Below are 21,543 nucleotides of genomic sequence, written 5' to 3' on the forward strand. Positions count from 1 at the left end.
GGTCATTTAGGGACCCAGACTGATGATGGCACTGCTGTCTTTAACACGAAACCTCCAGGGCTTCCAGCCAGTGTGAGGGAAAGAACACGGAAATCCCGGGCAGGAATTTCTTCTTAAGCAAGTGAGACAGGAGTCTGACTTCTGCTCACTTGCACAGATGAGAGCTTAGACACACAGCCCCACGGAGCTGCAAAGGAAGCTGGGAAGTGGGCCCAACTGGGCGGAGAGCTAGCAGTCTCTACCATGCTAGAATGGTGAGGCCTTCCCGCCTTGGTGGTGGGGGTCCCCCTTCTCTGGGGGCACTCCCTCATCCTGTGTCTCCCTGGCCCCCGGCTTTGCCTTTGCCACATTCCTCCTTGTCTGTGGCTCTCGACCGCCACCCAACAGGGTGTTGAAAGTCTGTCCTCCTTGAGCGCTTATTTAGGCTGGGACAATCATGGGCTTTTGAAGTCTAGCCTTTCAGTTTTGTTGATAATAACAATCCCTTCAGAAGCATAGTAGGCTTTGGGTCTTTCTGCTTCTAGTGAGTTCCATGGGCAGTAACCACACCCCAGGTTCCTTTCTTGATGGAGTTACTGTCTGTCTGTGTTGCCCAACCCACCTCTTTCTCTCCCATTTTATTTATTTATTTATTTTTTGCGGTACGCGGGCCTCTCACTGTTGTGATCTCTCCCATTGCGGAGCACAGGCTCCGGACGCGCAGGCTCAGCGGCCATGGCTCACGGGCCCAGCCGCTCCGTGGCACGTGGGGTCTTCCCGGACCGGGGCACGAACCCGTGTCCCCTGCATCGGCAGGCGGACTCTCAACCACTGCGCCACCAGGGAAGCCCTTTCTCTCCCATTTTAAATGAAAGTTTAAACGTCCCTAAGGACATCTGAAATAATAGACTTGGATGACAAGGCAATACCCCTAAGAGAATACTTTGCCACAAGGGTGATTCCTTTGTTTGGCTTATTGTTTGGCCTAATAGACAGGCTTTGAGAAAGGCTCTGAGCGCGTCTGATCTCCTGTTCTTTGGGCAAAACCAGTTGTTTTTTCCAACCCTGAGGACAGTGATTTTCTGTGTTATCTCCTTTTCTGTTCATCTCTTCTTGCAAACCAGCCAATCTCTTTCTTGTAGTATCTTTGCTAAAGGCAGCATCGAGCAGCCAACACATGCAAATGTTTTTGGCTCTTTCCAACCATTTTTCTAGAATTAGTGGCTCAAGTAGGCACGTGGTCCGCCTTCCAAATTATCACAGGTAATGTTTTTATTAAACGTTTTGTCACAACATAACAAGGGTCACTGGTTTTCCATTCTCCAGTATTTGTTTCCATGTTGCTCACCACCTGTTGGCCAAGCCAGTGCCACATGTTTTAGGGTTGTTATACATGGAAGCTTTCCATTCCTGGTACCAATTTCTGTATCAGAGTATTGCTAAGCTGCTATTAGAAGGGACTCCCGTGGCACAGTGGTTGAGAGTCCGCCTGCCGATGCAGGGGACACGGGTTCGTGCCCCAGTCCGGGAAGATCCCACGTGCCGCGGAGCGGCTGGGCCCGTGAGCCATGGCTGCTGAGCCTGCGTGTCCGGAGCCTGTGCCCTGCAACAGGAGAGGCCACAACAGTGAGAGGCCCGCGTACCGCAAAAAAAAAAAAAAAAAAAGGAACTCCCCAATACAGTGGCTTTAGGATTAGAGAAGTGAATTTTCCTCTCACATAATATGGTTCTGATATGATCATTTCAGGCGTCACCCTGGTGGGTAGTGGATTTTGATGGGTAACCTGCAGACCGCAACCCCACAATGGCCCTCCCCTCCCCAACCTTCTCTTCCCCACACCCCTCCCCTGTATCAGTGGCACCACCGTCTAACATTTGTTGAGGCCAAATACAAAGATGTCAGCCTTGATTTCCACCCCCCTCCCCTCAACACCTCCTCCAGCCGTCCAGTCCATCAGCAAGTTCTCTCAGTTCTATCCACAGACAAATCCCAAATCTGACCACTTCCCTACAGCTCCGTTTTCTTCACTCTCATCCAGGTCTTCAGTGTCTTACATCTGTGGGTCATGTAACGATCTTGTATGTGGGATCCCTGCTTCTTCCCCTAGCCTTTCCAGTTACTCTTCACACGGCAGCCAGAGTGGGCTTCTAAAAACGTAGAACGGAGCTCCCCTGCTCAGAACGCTCCAGTGCCTTTCCATAGCCCTTAGGACAAAATGCAATCTCCTGACATATACACACTACTATATATGAAATAGATAACTAATAAGGACCTCCTGTAAAGCACCGGGAACTCTACTCAGTACTCTGTAGTGACCTATATGGGAAAAGAATCTAAAAAAGAGTGGATATATGTTGATATATCACTGATTCACTTTGCTATACAGCCGAAACTAACACAGCATTGTAAATCAACTATCTTCCAATAAAGATTAAAATAAATAAATAATTTTTTTAAAAAGAAAATGCTAACTCCTTAACATGGCCCTCAAGGCCTTCCGTGAGTGTCCTTACTTCTCATGCCCCTTGCCCCCTCTACTTTAGCCACATGGGTCTTCTTGCTGTTCCTGGAAGAAGCCAAGCTCCTTCCTGCCTCACCGCATTCCCTCAGCCCTAAACATTCTCCCCGCACTGGTCACACACCGGTTCCTTCTTTGTCCTCCACGGGGCAGACAGCTTCAGTGTAGTGTGTAAGCGAGAGGGCTTAGGAGCTAAGTCGCCTGGGTTTGAATCTCAGTTCTGCTGCTTACTAGCTGTGTGACCTTGGGGAAAGGTGCTTAGCTTCTCTGTGCCTTGGTTTTCCTATCTGTAAATGGGGACAGTAAAAGTACTTGTTATCCAGGGCTGCTAAGAGGATTAAATAAAATAGTGAACACATTAAATGAGTTAATGCATAAAAAGTGCTCAGAGCGTGGCATCTATTAAACACTTGGTGGTGCTACAGTTGTCCTTCGGGGGGCACCTTAACTATCACCCACTCTGGGGAGCCTTTCCTTGCTCCCTCGCCCACCCCCTCCACCTCTCCACCTGCATCGCTATCACACCACCCACAGTACATTTCTTGTTTAGGTGTTTATTGTCTGTCCCGCCCCCTTACCTAGACTGTCACTTTCATGAGCGCAGGGACTTTCCTGAGCTGGTACACAGTAGGTTCTCAATAAATCTTTGTTGAATGCCTATGGAAGGAATGGAGGCCAAATTCCATGGATTCCCTCCTTTCTCAGCAGCCCTGTGAGCTGGCTGCCGGCACCCTAGGGCCGTGTGTCAGAGCAATGCTCACAGTTTCCTCTTGGGAGTCTGGGAACCCCGGGGCAGGGGACCTGCTCTTGGAAGCCAGCCATGGGGGCATTGGTAGGTATCAAGCCCTAACAGGGGACTATGAGAGCATGGACTCTGGAGTGGAGCCCACTTTTCCCCAGCAGTCTCTAATGGGCTAATTACTTATCTTCTCTGTGCCTCCACTTTCTCATATGTAAAACTGGGAAAATACGAATTACCTCACAGGGCTGTTAGGAAGATGAAGTAGGATAATATATGTAAAACACAGCTCACTGCCTAGCTTGGAGTAAAGCTCTCCAGATGGTTAGTTATCATTACTGTTGTTGTTAGTGCCATATCTAAGTGTCATTTTTCTGAGCACGAATGGGGGTGCGCGAGGGACTTGGGGGGTGCGGGTAGTGAGGAGACAAACATAGAGAAGACAGGGAAGAGAAGTGGACTGGAAAAATCGGGTGTGTTTGTATTCGTGCCCGCGTGTGTGTGTGTGTGTGTTTGGGGAGGGAGGTGGCATGGATCCAAAGAGGACATCCAGTCCTTCCTCGGAACTCAGTTTTGGGGAGCCCGGGTGGCCTGGCTCTCCCTGCAGCAAGGAGACTGGGGGCTGCCCCCGCCTCACGCGCTCAGCGCAGAACCCGCGCGGCCAAATAACCAAGCGCCTGAATTGTGCGCCTCTGGGATTAGGAGGCTGGAGAGGCGGACGTGCGCCCCCGCGGCCGCCGCGGTTGGTCCAGACTTGGGGATCCGAGGGCGGGCAGGACCCGTGCTCCGGGGCCACCCTGCGGCCCTGTTCCGCAGCGTTCTCCGGAGCCTCGGATGCTCCCGGAACCCCCGCGGGCGGGGCCTGCCTTCCGGAGCCGGGCTGGCGGGCGGCGCTGGGGAAAGAGCCGCGACTTTCCCAGAGTGGCGGGGCGACGTCAGGCGGAAGGGCGCGGGGCGCGCACGCTTTAAAAGGCATTCGCTGTCATCCGACCTCGCAGCCGTGGGGGCAGGAGCCGGCTATATAAGCGGCGAGCCGGACCGCCGCGGGGCAGACGGCGACAGCAGCGGCGGCGAGCGCCTCAGAGCGCAGCGGAGCAGCGACCCCGTAGCCCCGCGCCCCTCGACGGGTCCACCTGCCCTCCCGAGGAGCGCCGACCCGGGCCCGCGAGGGCCGCCGCCACCCCGCAGCAGATTTGGATCCCCCGCCCGGCGAGCCCCAGGCTGCTGCCTCCCGGGGGGCCCCGGCGCAGCGGCCGCCCCCGGAGAGCCCCGCCGCCCCGCCGCCCGGCCCCGAAGACGCCGGCAGCGCCATGGCGGCCGCCAAGCCCGGCGAGCTGATGGGCATCTGCTCCAGCTACCAGGCAGTGATGCCGCACTTCGTGTGCCTGGCCGACGAGTTCCCACAGCCCGTGCGGCCCGCCAAGCTGTCCAAGGGCAAGGGCCGGCTGCGGCGGCCGCGCCAGTCCCGCTTCAAGACGCAGCCGGTGACCTTCGACGAGATCCAGGAGGTGGAGGAAGAGGGCGTGTCCCCCATGGAGGAAGAGAAGGCCAAGAAGTCGTTCCTGCAGAGCCTGGAGTGCCTGCGCCGCAGCACGCAGAGCCTGTCGCTGCAGAGGGAGCAGCTCGGCAGCTGCAAACTGAGGAACAGCCTGGACTCCAGCGACTCCGACTCGGCCCTGTGAGGGGCGCCGCCCGCAGCCGGGACTCGCGCGCCTCGGCGGCCCGCCGGGGACAGGTGTGCGAACCTCTAGGGGCCCCGCCCCCCGGGGTCCCCCCGAGAACCGGGGACCGCCGCCCCTCGAGCGCTTGCACCCTCACCCGGCTACGAACTGGTCGGGGCTCCCCGAGCTGCGCTCGCCCTGGGCGGGAGCGCGCGCCGGGGCGCCAGGGATGGGGCCCGCTTTCTCTGCCCTTGTAAATGTTTATTTTTTAACTCTTCCCAGTACGAACTCTGCTGTGAGTGTGTGCGGGGAGGCGCACCCTCGCCGAGTCGCCCCGGGTCACCAGAGCTTCCCGGAGAGCCGCTCCACGCCCTTGTCCGATGGTTTGCAACTCCGATTTTGCACATGGCTCCACCGTGCCCCCCAGCGCACACCCGTTCACACTCACTCCCACACACTCTCGCTGAACACTTTTATAATTGTTAGGCGCGGCCGATGGGACTTGGGGTGCAGCGCAGCTGCTGCTGTGGCCGGAGGATTGATATTTATTTTTGCATTGCGATGGCTGACGGCGTTTATTTAACGATCTTTTTACCTGGATATGTCTGTGAGACTCCCGAACGGAGACAAATAAAGTCAATATATTTGCACAGTGCATTTCTCAAGGCTCTTGACTTCTTGAACCTTGAGGGCCCAGGCTCCCAAGACTGGGGGAGAAGTGGGGAGGATTCGCTGGAACGGGGGCCGGGAATCCCCGGGTGGAGGCAAATCCACAAGCTTCGGTCACCGGAACGACGTCGCGTCCCCGGTGCCCGGGTGCATTATCCGCCTCCCCGGTGGATCCACCCGGCCCAGAGCTCTCCTGCCTCCCGGGTCTGTTCCCCATCGCCGGTGTCCAGGGTGGGGTGGAGCAGCTAGGGAGGCGAAGGTTGGTGCTGTGAGGATGGAGAGCGCCTGCCTGGCGCAGCTGACCTCTCAGGGAGACCCGGGTCAGGGCCATCGCCCGGTACCCACCACAGAAGACCCCACTCACTCCGAGCCCTTTCCAGGCGACGGGTGGGGAGATGCCTGAGCCAGCGATAGGAGACCCAGTCGGGGATATGTGGGTGGTGGGGTCCGAAGCAGGGCTGGGAGCTGGCGAGAGTGTGGGTACCCCCTCAAAGTCGCCTGCGGGTGAGGGCCCCGCTGCCCCCGCGCTGACTCAGCGTGATGCCAGGCGCTCCTGCGCTGGGGGAGCAAACGGCGGCTGTTTCGGTTCTTTGGTCCTTTTCTCCAGCTCTTCCCTTTGCCCTCTTCAAGGTTCCTCAAGGAATCTGTCTTTGGTCAGAGCTTGAAGGGCGCTTGGGTACCACGGAGTCCCCCGCACCACACACACACACACACACACACACACACACACACACACACACACACACACACACACACACATACACACACACACACACACACACACGCCTTTGCTTACAGATGAGAAAACAAACCTAGCAGAGAGGGAAAGGTCACATGAAGAGCAGGGGCTGTGCAGCGTGCTTTCCTGACTCCGCGTCCAGTGCTCCTTGAGTCACAGGACTCTGTCTTTCCAGTGCTTTCCAGCAGCTGTCTGCATCCCTGTCTACGCCCTGAATCCTCTGGGTTAGCAGCGTAAGAGGCTCCTCCGGCCCGTTGTGGTAATGGGGGTAATAAACCACATTCGGTTGAGGAGGGCAGGTCCTCACACTTGGGGGCCCCCTCCCAGCCCACCCCTCCAAGAACACTCCAGACTTGAGCCACCGGGGCCAGGCTTTCCGCTGAGCAGTTTAGAGAGACGCGGAGAGGATGGATGCCCCCTGGTGGTAGGGGCCTGGCGCTCAGCTCAGCCCAGCCCTGCGGGACATCTGAGCTGCCTTTTACTCTTCACCCTGCACGTCTTGTCGCCCTGGGCTCTGTAGAAAACGAGAAGGCAGAGGAAAGAAAACAAAGAAACAAAAATAGAACACACAGGGTGTAAAAGAATGTCCTCCCCTCTGGCTCACACAGAAGGCGGCCGGGCTCAGGGCCTTGGGGACTGTAGCCTTTGGTGCTGTCCTCGCCCCTGGGAATACACGGGCCGTTTCAGTCCCCAGCAACAGCCAGTTCCTCTGTGAGGGCACGTGTCCAAGGCACTTGACTGCAAAGGCATCGGCGTGGTGAGGCAGCCGTGGGTCCGTGTTTTGATTCCCATCTCTGTAGTGGCCGTGGCGAGGCTGGTTTGAGCCCCTTGGGGTGGGAGGAGGGTGGCCCAAGCTCACAACTCCCTCCCCGAGCCCCCTCCCCATTCTCTTCCCTCATCCTGACCCCCCTCACCCCCATTTTATCTTACATCTTGGGCGGTAGCTCCTGTTTCTACTCTTCAAGAGGCAGGTGCTGCAAGCCTTCCTGTGGGTTCACCCTTCCAGACTGACATCCTGGCTAGGCGTCCTCCTCTGGGCACCACGGCCCTGCCAATACCCTTCGCCCTGCTGGAGAGCCTCCTTCTCCAGTCCCCCATCTTCAGTCCATACCCCAGCTAAAGGCCTCCCTGAAGGGTCTCCTTGAGTCATCCTGGCCAAAGTCTGGGGAGATTGTAGGGGACCACATTCGATCGCTCCAATTCCTGCTCGGCTGCTGGCAGGGCCCAGCACCCAGTCGGTGCTTCCGAAAAGTTTGTTGGGTTAAAGTGGGTAAGGGGGCAGTGAGGAAGATTGATGCTCCTCTTGCCTACTTCCTGATTTGTTTTTAAATTAATGTTTTGTTGCCCAAGAACTATTTGTTCATTGTATTAAAAACAAGTCAGTCATACTCCTACCACCCCCGAGATAAATATGTCAACATTTTGGAGGTTATGCCTGTATTTTGTGTGCATGTATATATATGTGTGTATATATGTGGATATATATATATATATATATCCACATATATATTTTTTTTACAAAATGGGTTTATGCTCTAAATACTATTTAGGGTGCTTTTTTTTCTTACTTGGGTTTCTATTTAACATCAGTATGTATCGATCTGTATCATGATTTTTATGAACTTCTCTTGAATAGATACTCCGCATTTAATTCAGCTAATTTCCCACTCTTTGGTATAAAAGTGATGTCCCATTTGTTTCAGTTTCTTACTTTTGCCTATACTGGCAGTTCTAAGGATTGAATATGGAAAGAAGTTTGGAAGAGGTGGTGACACGGAGAGAGGCTGGGGGTAGAGATTGGGATGCTTCGTGTCGGGGGCAGCAGGCTGGGTCGGGGTGCTATGGCCCCTGCACTACACGGGGGCACTCTCTGGTTCCGAGCATCTCTGCTCTGCACAGAGGAAGAAGGAGGGGAGACAGGAGGGGCTGCTCTGAGGCCCCTGTGTAACTTCTGGGACTCAGCTCCTCCCTGTGGCTCGAAGGGAATCCAAGGCAGCACGGGCTCCAAGGAGGCGGCTGGGCTGGGCTGAGCTGGACCGGGAGGCCAGATGGTGGGAGAGGAGGAAGGAGAGGGAGACATGAGCTGAGGGAGCAAGAGAGCATGAGAACCAGAAAGATGGGAAGGAATGAGGCCCTCGGGGAAACGGGGAAGCTCAGAGACAGAGAGAGATGGTGAAATACAGAGTCGGGAGCCAGAAAATGTCAGGAGACTGAGAAGAGTAGGGGCCACCCTTAGAGAGAGAGAGAGGAAGAGAGAGAAGGGGGTCTGTAGAAAGTAGTGGGGAGGGAAGGCGAGGTAGAAAGTACTCTGGAGAATGCGCATTGGAGCAGAGAGAAAATCGGGGTGAGAGCGCCTCTCTGGGAGCTGTAGAGCCGGCGTGTGCCAGGGGTGGGTGGAAGCCTGCCCAGCCGTCTGGCTTTACAGCCGTCTGGCTTTACAAGCTTGTCCAAGGAGACGCCTCCTTCCTTCCCTTCCCCACCTGGGCCTTAGCCCACAGTCCTAGCCTGGGTGATGAGTTTTCAAACAAGCTGGAGCTCAGAGGAGGTAGCAAGTTGCCATCCCAGCCCTGGCCGGCAGCCTCTTCTAAACATTCCTCTTTGGCCCTGGGGGAGATATTTATCAGGGTGTTTCTTGGACTCGTTTAAATGCCAGGTTGTCCTTTGCAGTCTGCTGTGTGCCACTCCTGGGTCTGCTTGGTGGGGGGCGGGGTGGTGGTGAGAGGAAGGTGCTGTCTGTGACCCCAGGGAATCGAGGTCAGCTGTGGACTTGGGAGTCCTCCGTCAGGGAGCACATTTGGGGTAGCTCTTAGGCCCACCGGGCTCTGCAAGATGGGGGGAGGATAAAGACCACCATTTCGTGAGCACCTCCTGTGGGTACTCTGATTTCATCCTGAGAACCTTACCCAGGCGTTTTACAGAGGAGAAAACTGAGGGTCAGCAGGGTTAAGTTTCTTGTGCAATGGCATACGGCTAGTCAGTAGTGAGCTGGGTTGCCACATGTATTTTCTTTTCTATTTGAAAGCCTACACTCTTTCTAGAATATGATCGCAACTTCTTACTGTACCCCCTGTGGCGGCGATGAGAATGGGCCTTGCAGACCTCTGGTGACAGGGGTGTAACTGACCAGTACAGAGCAGCTCTGGCTTTGCAATCCATCCCCTTCTTTGGCAGAGCCTGTGCCCCCAACAGGCTGCTCCCCACCAACGACTGTGTACATGGCTGGGATTCTAAGGCAGAACAGTTCTTGGAAGACACGAGATTTCTTTGTTGGTGGACTTTGGCTCAAAGATTTCCCGATGGCAATGCAGAAGCTTTCTCAGATTGCAGCGCTGTCCACAGACACCTTTTCTCCCTCTCTCCTTCTCTGGGGTCACTCCTGCTTTGCAGCCTGCTGGCTGGCTTCCCTCTGTATCTCACGTCACACAAGCATGCCTCCTCGTGAAAGCCTTGCACATTTAATCCCACCTTGGAGTCTGCTTCTCGGAGAACCCGGGCCTGCACATCCTTCCATCTCCTGGCAGCTTCGTGGCGCAGCCCTGCATCTCCCTCAGGCCCCCACTGGCACAGGGTGGGATGGCAGGCATCGTTTTAGAGAGAACTGTAGGGACATGGCCAAGTTTACCAAACAAATATGTGTTGGGAGGTCTGCTGGCCGTGTGGTTCTGGATGGGGAATAGCACGCTGCAGACTGTGTGTATATACGCCGTGAGAGGGTGAGGGACTCCCACGTGGACAGTCCTCTCAGCCACGTGACTCACACAATGGCCATCTGCCCATTCAGCTCCCAGGCCCACAGTGGAGACTGATAATTGTTCACCAACATTGATTTCCCGCTTCCTCCAGGGCACACAACCAGCCTCTGTGTCGCAGACGCTCTTGGACTTAGGTCTATCGAGGTGCTCAGTTTTTGCCAATGGCACATATTGGAAAGACAAGCGTGTTTCTCCCAGACCTCGGCCTTAATGTGTACCCTTCTGCTGCCCTGCCCACCGGGCTCTCTGTCCCCTACCCACAAGTGACAACATGGAGGTGCCTGCAACCCAGTGATCGAGCCGACAAGGCCAGTGGCCTAGGGGATGGCAGAGAAACAAGACGACAGGACCCCAGGCCCCTGGATGACCTTGTGGAACCAAACAGCCTGCCAATCTGGAATGATCACTTGGACAGTTACACACGAGAGAAATGCACGTCTATCTTCTCTGAGCCACTAAATCATTATTGGGTCTCTTTGTTATACCAGCCTTCCCTTACCCTGAATAAAGAAATATTAGCGCTGGCAGTGGGGTACTGCCCTAACAAAACTTCTGCAGTACTAGGCATTGACTTAGTGATTTTGCTGCAAGCGGGGAGCGTATAAACATTGCAGGTTGGAAAGTTAGAGCCCCTTGTTATACTTTGGAAAAGCATTTGGTAAAACCATGTTTATGACATTTTGGAAGGCTGATCGTGTACTAACCGAGAACATAGCTCTAGGAGAAGTGGTTGGAAAGAGACAGAATATTTGTGTGCATTGGCTACTCACTGTGGCTTTTAGCAAATTATTACAAGACACGAATGATGGAAAGGAATAAGGAGTATCTAGAAACACGGGGCCTCACAGCGGTGAGAGCCGCCCCTCTTGGTAAGCCACACAGAAAGAAATCATCTGTTGTGGCCCAGAGCCTTTCTCGAAGGCCACCCAGGAAGCCCGGCCCGGGATCCAGCCCTGGAGCAAGGTTAGACTAAGCGTCTCATCTGCCCACTCAGACTTATTGTGGGAGAATCCACATTCCCCTCTCCTCCCCTTCACCCGCCACCCCATGTAGCCCAAATTAAAGTGAGAGTGTTACGGACCACGGTTCTTGGCCTCCTTAATCAATAGAAATTGATCAGAGGCCAGACAAGAAATTCAGACAAAGCTTTATTGGGGCCCCTGCTGCAGCAGGGGGGAGGGAGAACAAGTAACAGGTTCCCTTGTGCGGGGTGAGCTGATTCCTTATATGGGGTGAGGGTAGGGGTGTGGCCAGGGGTCGGGCCAGAGGGTCTTAGGCGTTTTGCCCACCCTTTGGGTGGTATTGTGTACAGGGGGCCATGCACAGTGTCCTGCTTTTGCTCCTGACCCCCTGCTTTTGCTCCTGGCTCCTCAGAAGTGGCAGTTAGGGGCTTCCCTGGTGGCACAGTGGTTAAGAACCTGCCTGCCAATGCAGGGAACACGGGTTCAAGCCCTGGTGCGGGAAGATCCCACATGTCACGGAGCAACTAAGCCCGTGCACCACAACTACTGAGCCTGCACTCTGGAGCCCAAGAGCCTGCGAGCCACAACTACTGAGCCCGTGTGCCACAAATGCTGAAGCCCGTGCACCTAGAGCCCGTGCTCCACAGCAAGAGAAGCCACTGCAATGAGAAGCCCGCGCACCACAATGAAGAGGAGCCCTCACTCGCCGCAACTAGAGAAAGCCTGTGCACAGCAACAAAGACCCAATGCAACTAAAAATAAATAATAAATTAATTAATTTAAAAGAAAAAAAAAAAAGAGAAGTGACAGTTAGGTTTTTTTGTTCATTTTTGTATCTTGTTGTCCATAATTTGCCCACTACCTTATAGTTTCTTTGTGTTTTGTTGCTGGAGGAGACATTTGTCCAGGTACAAGCACCGCAGCAAAGGGCCCCAGGTCCCAGCCTGTCTCAAGAGGGCTGGGCCAGAGCAGGAAACAATGAAATAAAACAGTCTTCAGAATTATGCTGAGAAGTGGTCTTTGCTTATGACTCTTGGCTCTAGAATCAGCTAGAAGCGCCTTGACCAGAAGCTTTTTGAACGAACAGCCAAGGCAAGTCGCAATTGGCCAGTGATCAGGATTGTTTGAGCCCCAAAGAAACCTTCAAGGAAGCGAGACTATTTAACACCTGCTTCAGACGTAGCCACAGAGGATGATGAGGAAAAGAGAGTCTTCCAGCACCAGGTTGGCCAGATTAGCTTCCTCTGCCAGAGCAAGTCCTCACCGTTCACGCCAGCGAGATTTGCCTCCCTCTGTGTACCAGCGACTTCTTTTTTTTTTTTTTTTTTTTTTTTTTTACCAGCGACTTCTGAACGTTTCCCTTCCTCGCTTCCTTTTCCCCATGCGAGTCTGTGCTGCGGTTTTCCTATCCCTGTCCACCACCGGATTTGGGTTGGGGAGGGGGATGCGGCCGGGGTGGGGGAGGGCAGATGAATTGTCTTGCAGTTTATGTCACTGAAGTGGGAGGAGCCGTGTGGGGCTCAGGGGGGGATTTCCTTTCCCCCAGGTATCCTGTACTTTGATCGGGAAGCATAACCAGATGGAGTTTGGGATCCACGTCCTTGGAGAGGATGTGAGTGTGTTCTGTTGTGGGAAGGAGGGTCACAGGGATATCTGGTAGCCAGCTGAGCAGTGGGTACTGCCAGTAGCCCAATGAAATCCGTTTTCAGCGTCTTCCCCGGCACAGGGCCAGGCTGCCGTCTGCCTCCTTTGCGGTGAGCAGGGCCGCGTGCGAAGTGCTCCGGAATGAGCAAGAGAGCGGTGCGTGTCGCCGTGTCACGCTGGGCCTGGGCCTTAAGACCGCGGGCGTGTGGCTCGTGTTCTTCCCCAAGGACCAGTGTGGGCATTCCTGTGGCCTGCATTTGACCAAGCATGAGGGCGGTGCTGGGGACCTCAGGACATGCAGCTGCCTGTGGAGGTGGAATGTCGACTCAAGATGGGCCATTCTCTGAGAGAGAAATGAGCTCCCGTCTTCCTTAAACCTCTGCCTTCCTGCTGGGTCTCCTTGTATTCAGCCAACTAATACAGAGGCCTTTCCCTCAGTCCACAGCAGAGTGGGGCAGAGGGGCCCTCCAGGAAAATGTCCCATCCTCCGGACCGGAGTGTGGACATCAGACTCTCACCCCAGATGTACTCCAGCGGTGGGGTGGGGAAGATATAAGCGGCTCAGGACCTGGACTCGCGAGACACTCGCCCCAGCTCTGCTCCTTGTCCTGTGGCCTTGAGCAAGTCCCTTCCCCTCTTTCCCTGAGAGCCCTCCCAGCTTTAATTGCTGAAGCTTATAGAAGACCCCAAGCACCTTGGAGCACCTAGAGCCTTAGAATCCTGGCCCTGGGGGACGTGTGGGCAGGCAGTGTTCTCAGGGACCAGACCTGCAACGCCAGCCTGTACAGATGGGGAGACGGGGGCACAGAGGGACAAGGTAGAGTCTCCTCTGAGACGACAGCACCTCCACCCCACTCCTCTCTCCCAACCTTGGGGAGAGTCCCAGAAACTCTAGGCTGGGCTGTTCTGTGCTGAATAATTCATGCCAAACTCAAAATAACAGCCTGAGAGCCAACCTGCCACAAGCTGGGACCCCGGCCAATGCGCCATTGCCCCACGGCCCTGATCCTGCCCTCACCAGGAGCTGCTCTGAACCAGTTGGTTGGCCTTTAGGAAACCTCTGACCTTCCCTCTGATCTTGTGTGGAGGAGTCTGACAAAGCTACCCCTGCCCCCGTTGTCCTAGATGTGTAAGATGCTCCAGGAAAGGCCAGACCCCTTGAGCCTATTACTCCCAGATCCATGCCTCGTAAACCCCATTTTATTGGCTGTTATATGTGTTCTGAGGTTTATTGGTTAGCTGTTCTTTGGTCTGCTGTAGAATGTAATCCCATAGAAAGCTTCTGGGTACGCTGAATCTGTTTTAGACCATCAATGAGTAGCCCATGTGTGGGACTGAGCCCAGTGGGGGGCATAGTCCTTGGCCCTAAAGAAGCCTGATGGGGACACACACATGCACACACACACACACACACACACGGATATATTCATAAAACAGTTCAGGATGGGGAGGAAGCTCTCAACTTGAGTTGGGGTGGAGGTGGGGGTTTAAATCCTGACTCTGGCCCTGAGTCACCTAGGTTGTATTTGGCTTCAAAAGTGTAGCACAGAGTGGCCATGGCTCAGACCACAAAGGCAATAGTTACTGCTCAAAGAAAAGACAGCTGAAGGAGGGTTGAGTCGCTCAGTGAAGCCATCAAAGATCCAGATTCAAAGAGAATCTTATGGATAGGAAATACAACCAGACCCAGCTTAGTGAAAGCTGGGTCTGAGGATCAGAAAGCCACCAGGGGCTATGCCGCTCTCTCCATTTCCAGGAAAATAAATAAAGCCAGGTGTCAGGGACTGGGCACTAAAGATGAGTAAGGCTTAGGGGGAAAAATAAAGGACCCAGATTCTGACCATGTTCTCTGCCATCTTTGACAATGTCTTTTCCCCTCATGGCTACAAGACGGCTGCCACAGTACCAGCATCACATCAGCCTCCCAGCATGAAGGATGGTGCTGGCAAACAAAGAGCCTTCACCTGGTAGCTCTCTTTTATCCTCTTACAGCATCATCTCAAAATCCAGAAATCTTCTCATCTAAATTGTATCCAAGTTCAGTGAGGCTCATCAGGTACACTTCCTCAGGTACAGCTCCCTACCTATGGTTCTTCTTGATCTGAAGACCTGTAGACTATAGGGACAAATTATCTGTCCCTCACACATCCAACATACAGTGGTAGAATAAGCATAGGATAGCTTATATAGACCCTTCTTTTCAAAAAGAAGGAAAATAGAAGGTACACAGAAGGCACTGGTCCATAGCTATTCTGAAATATAGCTTCTCCTAACAGAGTCTTTAAGTTTTTACTAACAATGTCCTTAAGATCCTTCCAGCTTCTATCTACTACCTGGCCCCAAAGCTACTCCAAATTGTTTAGGTTTTTGTTCCAGTTACCAAAATCTGTATTACCATAGAACTAATTACCCCAAAACTTGGTGGTGTAAAACAACAATAATTATTTAATATCTCTCATGAGTTCTCTGGTCAGTGTTTGCAAGCACCTTGGCTGGGTGGCTCTGACTTGGAGTCACTTATGAGGCTGCAGTCTGACGTTAGCTGGGGCTGTAACCATATGAGGGCTTGACTAGGCTTGGAGGGTCCAAGGTGGCACACTCACATGGCTGGTAAACTGGCACTGTCATTGGCTGGAAGCCTCAGCTCCTCTCCATGTGGTCTTTTCTAGAGGGCAGCTTGAGTGTCCTCCTGACACGGTGGCCGGCTTTCCCCAGAGTGGATGATCAGCCTGATTCAGTGGGAGAAGATTACACAAGGGTGTGAATCCCAGCAAAAAAGGATTACCAGGAACCATCTGGGAGCCTGGCTACCACACAATACCTCTGTTAAGAATGGAATAGTATGCAGTAGCAAAAAATAAAGAAGTTATGTGCTGATACGGAAAAGTCCGTAAGATCCATTTTAATGTAAAAGAAGCACGGTGAAGAACCGTGCATCTGTTAGGGAGAAGTTTGTATATGCATAGAGTATCTTTGGAAGGATGCTTTATGGGGTTGGATAAAATGCTGCTCAATCAGCCTTCTTGCAAAGATAGGGAAGTGGAGGCACCAGTTGGCTAATGGACTGTCTAAGCAAACAGTCTTCAGGTAATTGAAAACCAGCACAGACTTGGCTCAGTAGCGTGGGTAAAATGATCCCACATCCTTGATGAGACCAGAGGACAAAGACTCAGTTGCAGGTACTGCAGGGGAGCCCTGGTTTCTCTCAGCTGGATCTGCTGTATGTTTCTCCTCACCTGGGAAGAGAGAACCAAAGACTTGGAGACAGGGGTGTAGGGTCTTTCTGTGTATTTCATATTATGCAGATGATATGCAAATTACATACATGCCTCCACTCCTCTTCTTAGCGGAACCAAAAGCTTTGGAAGACTCTCAGCCAGGATGGAGCAAGGGCACTGAATTTACCTTCCTTCCTGGAATAGCCCCCAAAAGTCAGACAATACGGGTATGAAACCACAATTTTCAAGTCACTGGGCATCAGGCAGTGAAGGACACTGATTCTTGAGATAGGAAATAAATCATGTGAGCCTTGCATTACTCTGGATTTCTGTCTTGAGAGACTTTCAAGACTGTGGCTCAGGAAGGGGGGCTCAGATGGAGCCTGGCACACTCCCTGAATTGAGAAGAGGAAGCTGAGAGCCTGGGCAGACCACGGCGTCTAGAGTTGGCAGGGCAGTGTGCCCGAGAGGAGAGAGCTGCAGAAAGAACGAATTCCAGACATCTGCAGAGGGTCTCCCTCCAGGATTCAACAGATCAGTGAATGCATGCGAGGCTGTGGAAAGAAACAACCAGAAAGGATTAGAGGAAACCCTACCAGGTGCTCACACAGGACTGAGAATAACACCTGTTCCCATCAGCCAGACTGGAAAACCTTATAATTCACCGAGCATTGGGAAGAGTACTCAGAAGGGGCTTGCCTCAGTAGCGGGGGTAATCCACCCTAGACTCGACATGGCTCTGGTCCTATGTAATAAATCCTAGAAGAAACACCCAAAAGGATACTTTAAAGCAAACATCCAATGATCTCTATTTTATTGAATGCTTTTATAAAGAATGGAGGTGAATGTTAAATGTCTTTTTGGCATCTATGGAGATGACCATGATTTATTTTCCTCCCTAGATCAATTACTAAAATAAATTTTACTAATAGATTCGCTAAACCATACTTGAAGTCCAGGAGAATATTCCTATGTCAACGTGGTGTACTGCTCTTTTAATATGCAGCTAGATTCTGTTAGATATTTTATTTAGGTATTTTGAGTTGTTTTTCACAAATGATATCGGACTGTGAATTTTTCTTTTTTTGGTGCTACCTGAAAATGATAACCCTCGACATTTTTCTCTATTTCCTTGATAGAAATGATCTGTTTAAATGTTTTTATTTCTTTTGGATCAGTTTTGACACATTATTTTTACTGAGGAAATTATCCATTTCATCCATATTTTCAAGTTCATTCGCATAACGTGCACCAATTAATCTCACGTGAGCCTCCTAATCTCTTCCGTTTCTGTGGAATTCCCCCTATCATTTCAGATTGTGTATAGTTTTCATTCCTCTGCCTTTTGCTATTGGATTTTTTTCAAAGAACCAGCTTTTGAGTTTATATATTAGTTACATACTATTTTCTATTTTATAACTTTTATTAATGTCTGCTTTTATCTCTTATAGTTCTTCCTTTCCTTAGTTTTCACTTTATTGTCTAACTTTCTGAATTGGAAGCTAACTTTACTTCTTACCACTCTTTTCAAAAAAAATTGATATAGATATTTAAGGCTATGAACTTTCCTCCAACTACTTCTGTAACTATATTTCATTTTCACTCTTTTATGGTAATGCTGCAGTTTTAGATTGCATTTCCTTTTGACCTGAGTTGTTTAAATACCAGTTTAAAATTTTTCCAAGCAGAAGAATATGTATTTTTTCAGATTTAGTTATTAATTTCTTTTTCTTTAGTTTCAGTGTGGCCAGATAATGTTTTCCATACTATTTCTCTTTTTGAGAAGTTGTTGAGATTTTCTCTATGACCTTATGAAAGCTCCATGGTCACATGAAAACACAGTGTGTTTACAATTTTCATATGTCAGATTTTCCCAATAAATTATAATGTTAGTATGTTCTGTGTCTGTGATACAGACTAATAGGTATTCACTGTAACCTGTTTTCCTATTCTACCTGGGGACAACCTGGGGACAGGATTAGACCTCATTTACCAGACCTTCTTATAGATAGGTATGCCCATGAGACTAAGTTCTGTCCAGCAGAATGTAGGTAGACACTTGTGTGCCATTTCTACACCTAGGTCTAATGACTGTATATATGCTTCTCCCACATTTTCTACCTTCTGCTTGCCAGCTGAAACCTATATATGGTGGTGACGCAGCTTCTGCCATGCTGATGAAGACACAGCCCTAGAGATGGTGGACTAGACATTTGGAAGGAACCTCAGCCTGGCATGCTTACCTCCTTCTACTACATGAGAAAGAAGTTTAGTTCTTTAAGTCACCATTTCTTTTCTCTCTCTCTCTCTCTCTCTCTCTCTCTCTCTCTCTCTCTCTCTCTCTCACACACACACACACACACACACACACACACACATGCAGAGTCAACAACCCTTACCCTAACAAATATCAAAATTGGCACCAAGAGTAGGGCCCTGCCATAACTGAAACCTAGTGGGCAGGCAGCAGGTGGCAGGAACACAGATATAGTTTTGTATGCTGGAAATCTGGGGACTCTTGGCCAAATAATAGGTGAAATTGTTTCCTGCGATGGTCTGAAAGGCAGATTTTGTACTTTGCAAGGCCGTAACTCAAGGAGAGGTCGGGAAGAGCTAGATGGTTAGTGAATATTGGCTGCTACTTGTTACTTTTACCAAGATATTCAAAGAAAAGAGATGACATCCACACACATCGGACCGATTTCAAGCAAAGATGAAAGGGAATAATGTCTTAAAATGTCGGGGCCTCACAGGGTTGAAAAAGCCGTCTGCTTCTGTCACCTAAGCAATAGGAGATCTGACAGTTATGGCTCAGAGCCTTTCTCAAAGATTATCTGTTAAGCAAAACATTCATTCAAGGCATCCAGCCCCAAGGCAAGGATCAGACTAAGGGCGTTGCTTCTCAGCAGGCCTCTTATTTCAGTAGAACTCCGAATAGCTGCCTTTAATGTGAGGAAAGAGGTGTGGCTAGAGCTAAGAAGCAAAGGAATGAAGTAGACTTGAGAATCACCTGAGCATCAAGTGTGGTTACTGGCTTATGATATGACTGGAAGCAGATAGACTTTGATCTCTAATACATCTTCCAGGGCATTGTTTTTCCCAAAGAAACCATAAAAACCCATAGTTGTTTAGGCCCTAAAACAGCCCCCAAGGAAGATGTATTTTCTGACACCAACTTCAGAAGAGGGCAGAAGAGAAGGAAGAATGTTCCAGAGGGCAAAACCAGAGCAGACAGAACATCCACTGCCAGGGCAGGGGGTCCTGACAATTCCTGCCCTGGGATTACTGTGTATTTGTCCATGCTCTGTCTTCTGAATGGGGGTGTTTATTGTGGTCTCACTTTCTCTGTTTCATTACTTTCTCTTGGTCAGATAGGTGGAAAAAGAATTGTCTTTTAGCTTACAGGCCTTCAGACCACAAGGAACCACATCTGAACCTGGTGGCGAGGTCTGTGTATCACTGAGAGATCACCAGTACGGTAACTGGATGGACTTTTTGGTGTGTCCCCCATGGAAGAGGATTGAGTGTGTCCTACTCATGGGGGAGTGAGCACCCTGGGGAATGGGCTTTGGCACGGATTGGTAGTGATCCCCTGAGGTCTATTCTATCCATTTTCCTAGGCGTGAAGCTGGGCCATTACCAGCTCACCTCACTCTTTGGATTTAGGTTTATACAGTGACAAGTTTCCTCCAACAAAATGTGAGTGCAAGTAGTATTTGCCACTTACAGACCCAGGCCTGAGATTATGGGCTCCACAGTCTCTCCTCGCTTCTGCCAGGAGCAACGTGAATATGGTGGTAACTTGGATTCCACCAAGCAGATGTTGCTGCAGTCTTAGGGGATGGTGGAGCCACAACTTGGAAGGGATTTGGGTCCCTGAACTATTGAGTGAGCAGAGCTGTCTACCTTCCTGGACTGTTACAGGAGAGAAAAATAAAGTTGTTTCTTCTGTAGATCTCTTGTGTTCAGCAGAGCTGCCTCACGTGATACACTATCCTTGCTTTTCTGCCCCCGAGACCCGCCGTGAGAGATGAATTCCAGTCTCCTACTTCTCATGTGCTCTGATCTTCCTTGCGCTGCAGTAATTAGTCCTGGTGAATGTAGCTGCTGGGTTATCTGCTGCACAGACATTCATAATAGTTATATCTGCGTTTGAGTGGTGCCCTGATACATAACACAGTGCCTTTCCATTTTGTTTAGTGCTTTGGCCTGAACTGCACTTTGTTTGAGAATGAAATAATGACTCCTGCTAACCATCGTCAGTATTATTTATTTGACTAGAATGCCTCTGTTTGTCTTTTAGTTTCAACCTCTTTGTATTAGGTATGTCTCTTGCATACAGTGAAGAGCTGGTTTTTATTTTACTTTGAGATTTAATCTAAACAGATATATATACATTTAAAAAATTAGTTAAATACGGACCTATAACAAGTAAAGAGATTGAATCAGTAAATCAAAAGCCTCCCAACGAAGAAAATGTCTAGGCCAGGATCTGGCTTCACTGGTGAATTCTATCAAACATTTAAAGAGGAATTAACATCAATATTTCTCAAGGTCTTCAAAAATTAGAATAGGAGGGAACACTACTTAACTTATCCAGTGAGGTCAGTATTATCCTGATACGAAAGCCAGACAAAGACACCACAAGGAAAACTACAGACCAGTATCTCTTACGAATATAGATACAAAAATCCTCAACAAAATGCTAGCAAACTCAATCCAGTTTAGCCTATTAAAAGGATTTACACCATGACCAAATGAGATTTATCCCAGGAATGCAAAGGTGGTTCCACAAATCCAACATCTTTTCATGATAGAAACACTCAGCAACTACGAATAAAAGGGAACTTCCTCAACGTGGGAAAGGACATTTATGAAAAGCCCACAGCTCACATCATACCAGATGGTGAAAGACCGGAAGCTTTCCCTGAGATCAGGAACAAGATAAGGATGCCCGCTTCTGTCCTGCTAGTCAACATTGCACTCGGAGTTCTAGCCAGAGCAATTAAAAATCTTATTTGGGAAGGCTTCTTCTTCCTTTTTTCTAGTGTTTACCTTCATAATTATAGCGTTATATAGAACAGTTAGTTCCCTACTTGATTAGACAGTATCTGTTAGTGTCCCAGAATGAGCAATAAAAAATCAGTACATTTCCCCACCTCCCCATCTCTTCCCTCAGCACAATGCAAAATGATCTCTATACATGTTTATCTTTGTATTCTTAAGTATGCTATATTAAATACATTAAACATATTTCTATTATTTAATTTCTCTACTTGCGATGATCTTCCTTATCTCCTAGCTCTTACAGACAGGGCCATCAGAGAACATACTCTATTCTCATCTTCTTTCACTCCCCCCACCCCATTTTTTACTAGATATGTCATTTCTACATTGTCATAGCATATACAGATTTACACTCAGGTGTCCACATTTCTTTTTGCCTCCACTCTACATTTAAGTGCATTCAGTGCTTTCTCCTGGTCCTCCTTTTGCTGTGGCTTCCCTAGTCACCACTTGGTGGTCTGCAGTTTGTCCTCTGGTAGTTTTCTCAAGAAGAGTTCATGGGAACAGTACTCCCTGAGTTCTTGCATGTCTAAAAAATGTTTGGAGCTTTTATACTTGAGGAACATCTTGACAGCATATAAAGTCCTTGGCTTA

General features: G+C 50.4%; 2 protein-coding genes across 2 annotated transcripts in view; both read left to right on the top strand.

The window, feature by feature from the left end:
• Window positions 1–4,269: 4,269 nt before the first annotated feature.
• Window positions 4,270–5,555, top strand: C8H11orf96 (chromosome 8 C11orf96 homolog). Its single transcript, XM_032640510.1, has 2 exons — window positions 4,270–4,972; window positions 5,181–5,555. Exon 1 carries the CDS (start codon window positions 4,548–4,550, stop codon window positions 4,917–4,919), a length of 372 nt encoding a protein of 123 aa, XP_032496401.1. The 5' UTR covers window positions 4,270–4,547; the 3' UTR covers window positions 4,920–4,972; window positions 5,181–5,555.
• Window positions 5,556–5,998: 443 nt separating this feature from the next.
• The window catches only part of LOC116758380 (probable inactive 1-aminocyclopropane-1-carboxylate synthase-like protein 2), a 106,851-nt gene continuing 91,306 nt past the window's right edge, over window positions 5,999–21,543 (top strand). Inside the window, 1 exon segment of the mRNA XM_032641188.1 lies at window positions 5,999–6,071. Within this exon segment, the coding sequence (XP_032497079.1) occupies window positions 5,999–6,071 (73 nt within the window).

This window comes from Phocoena sinus, chromosome 8, assembly GCF_008692025.1.
Source record: "Phocoena sinus isolate mPhoSin1 chromosome 8, mPhoSin1.pri, whole genome shotgun sequence".
Taxonomy (NCBI): domain Eukaryota; kingdom Metazoa; phylum Chordata; class Mammalia; order Artiodactyla; family Phocoenidae; genus Phocoena; species Phocoena sinus.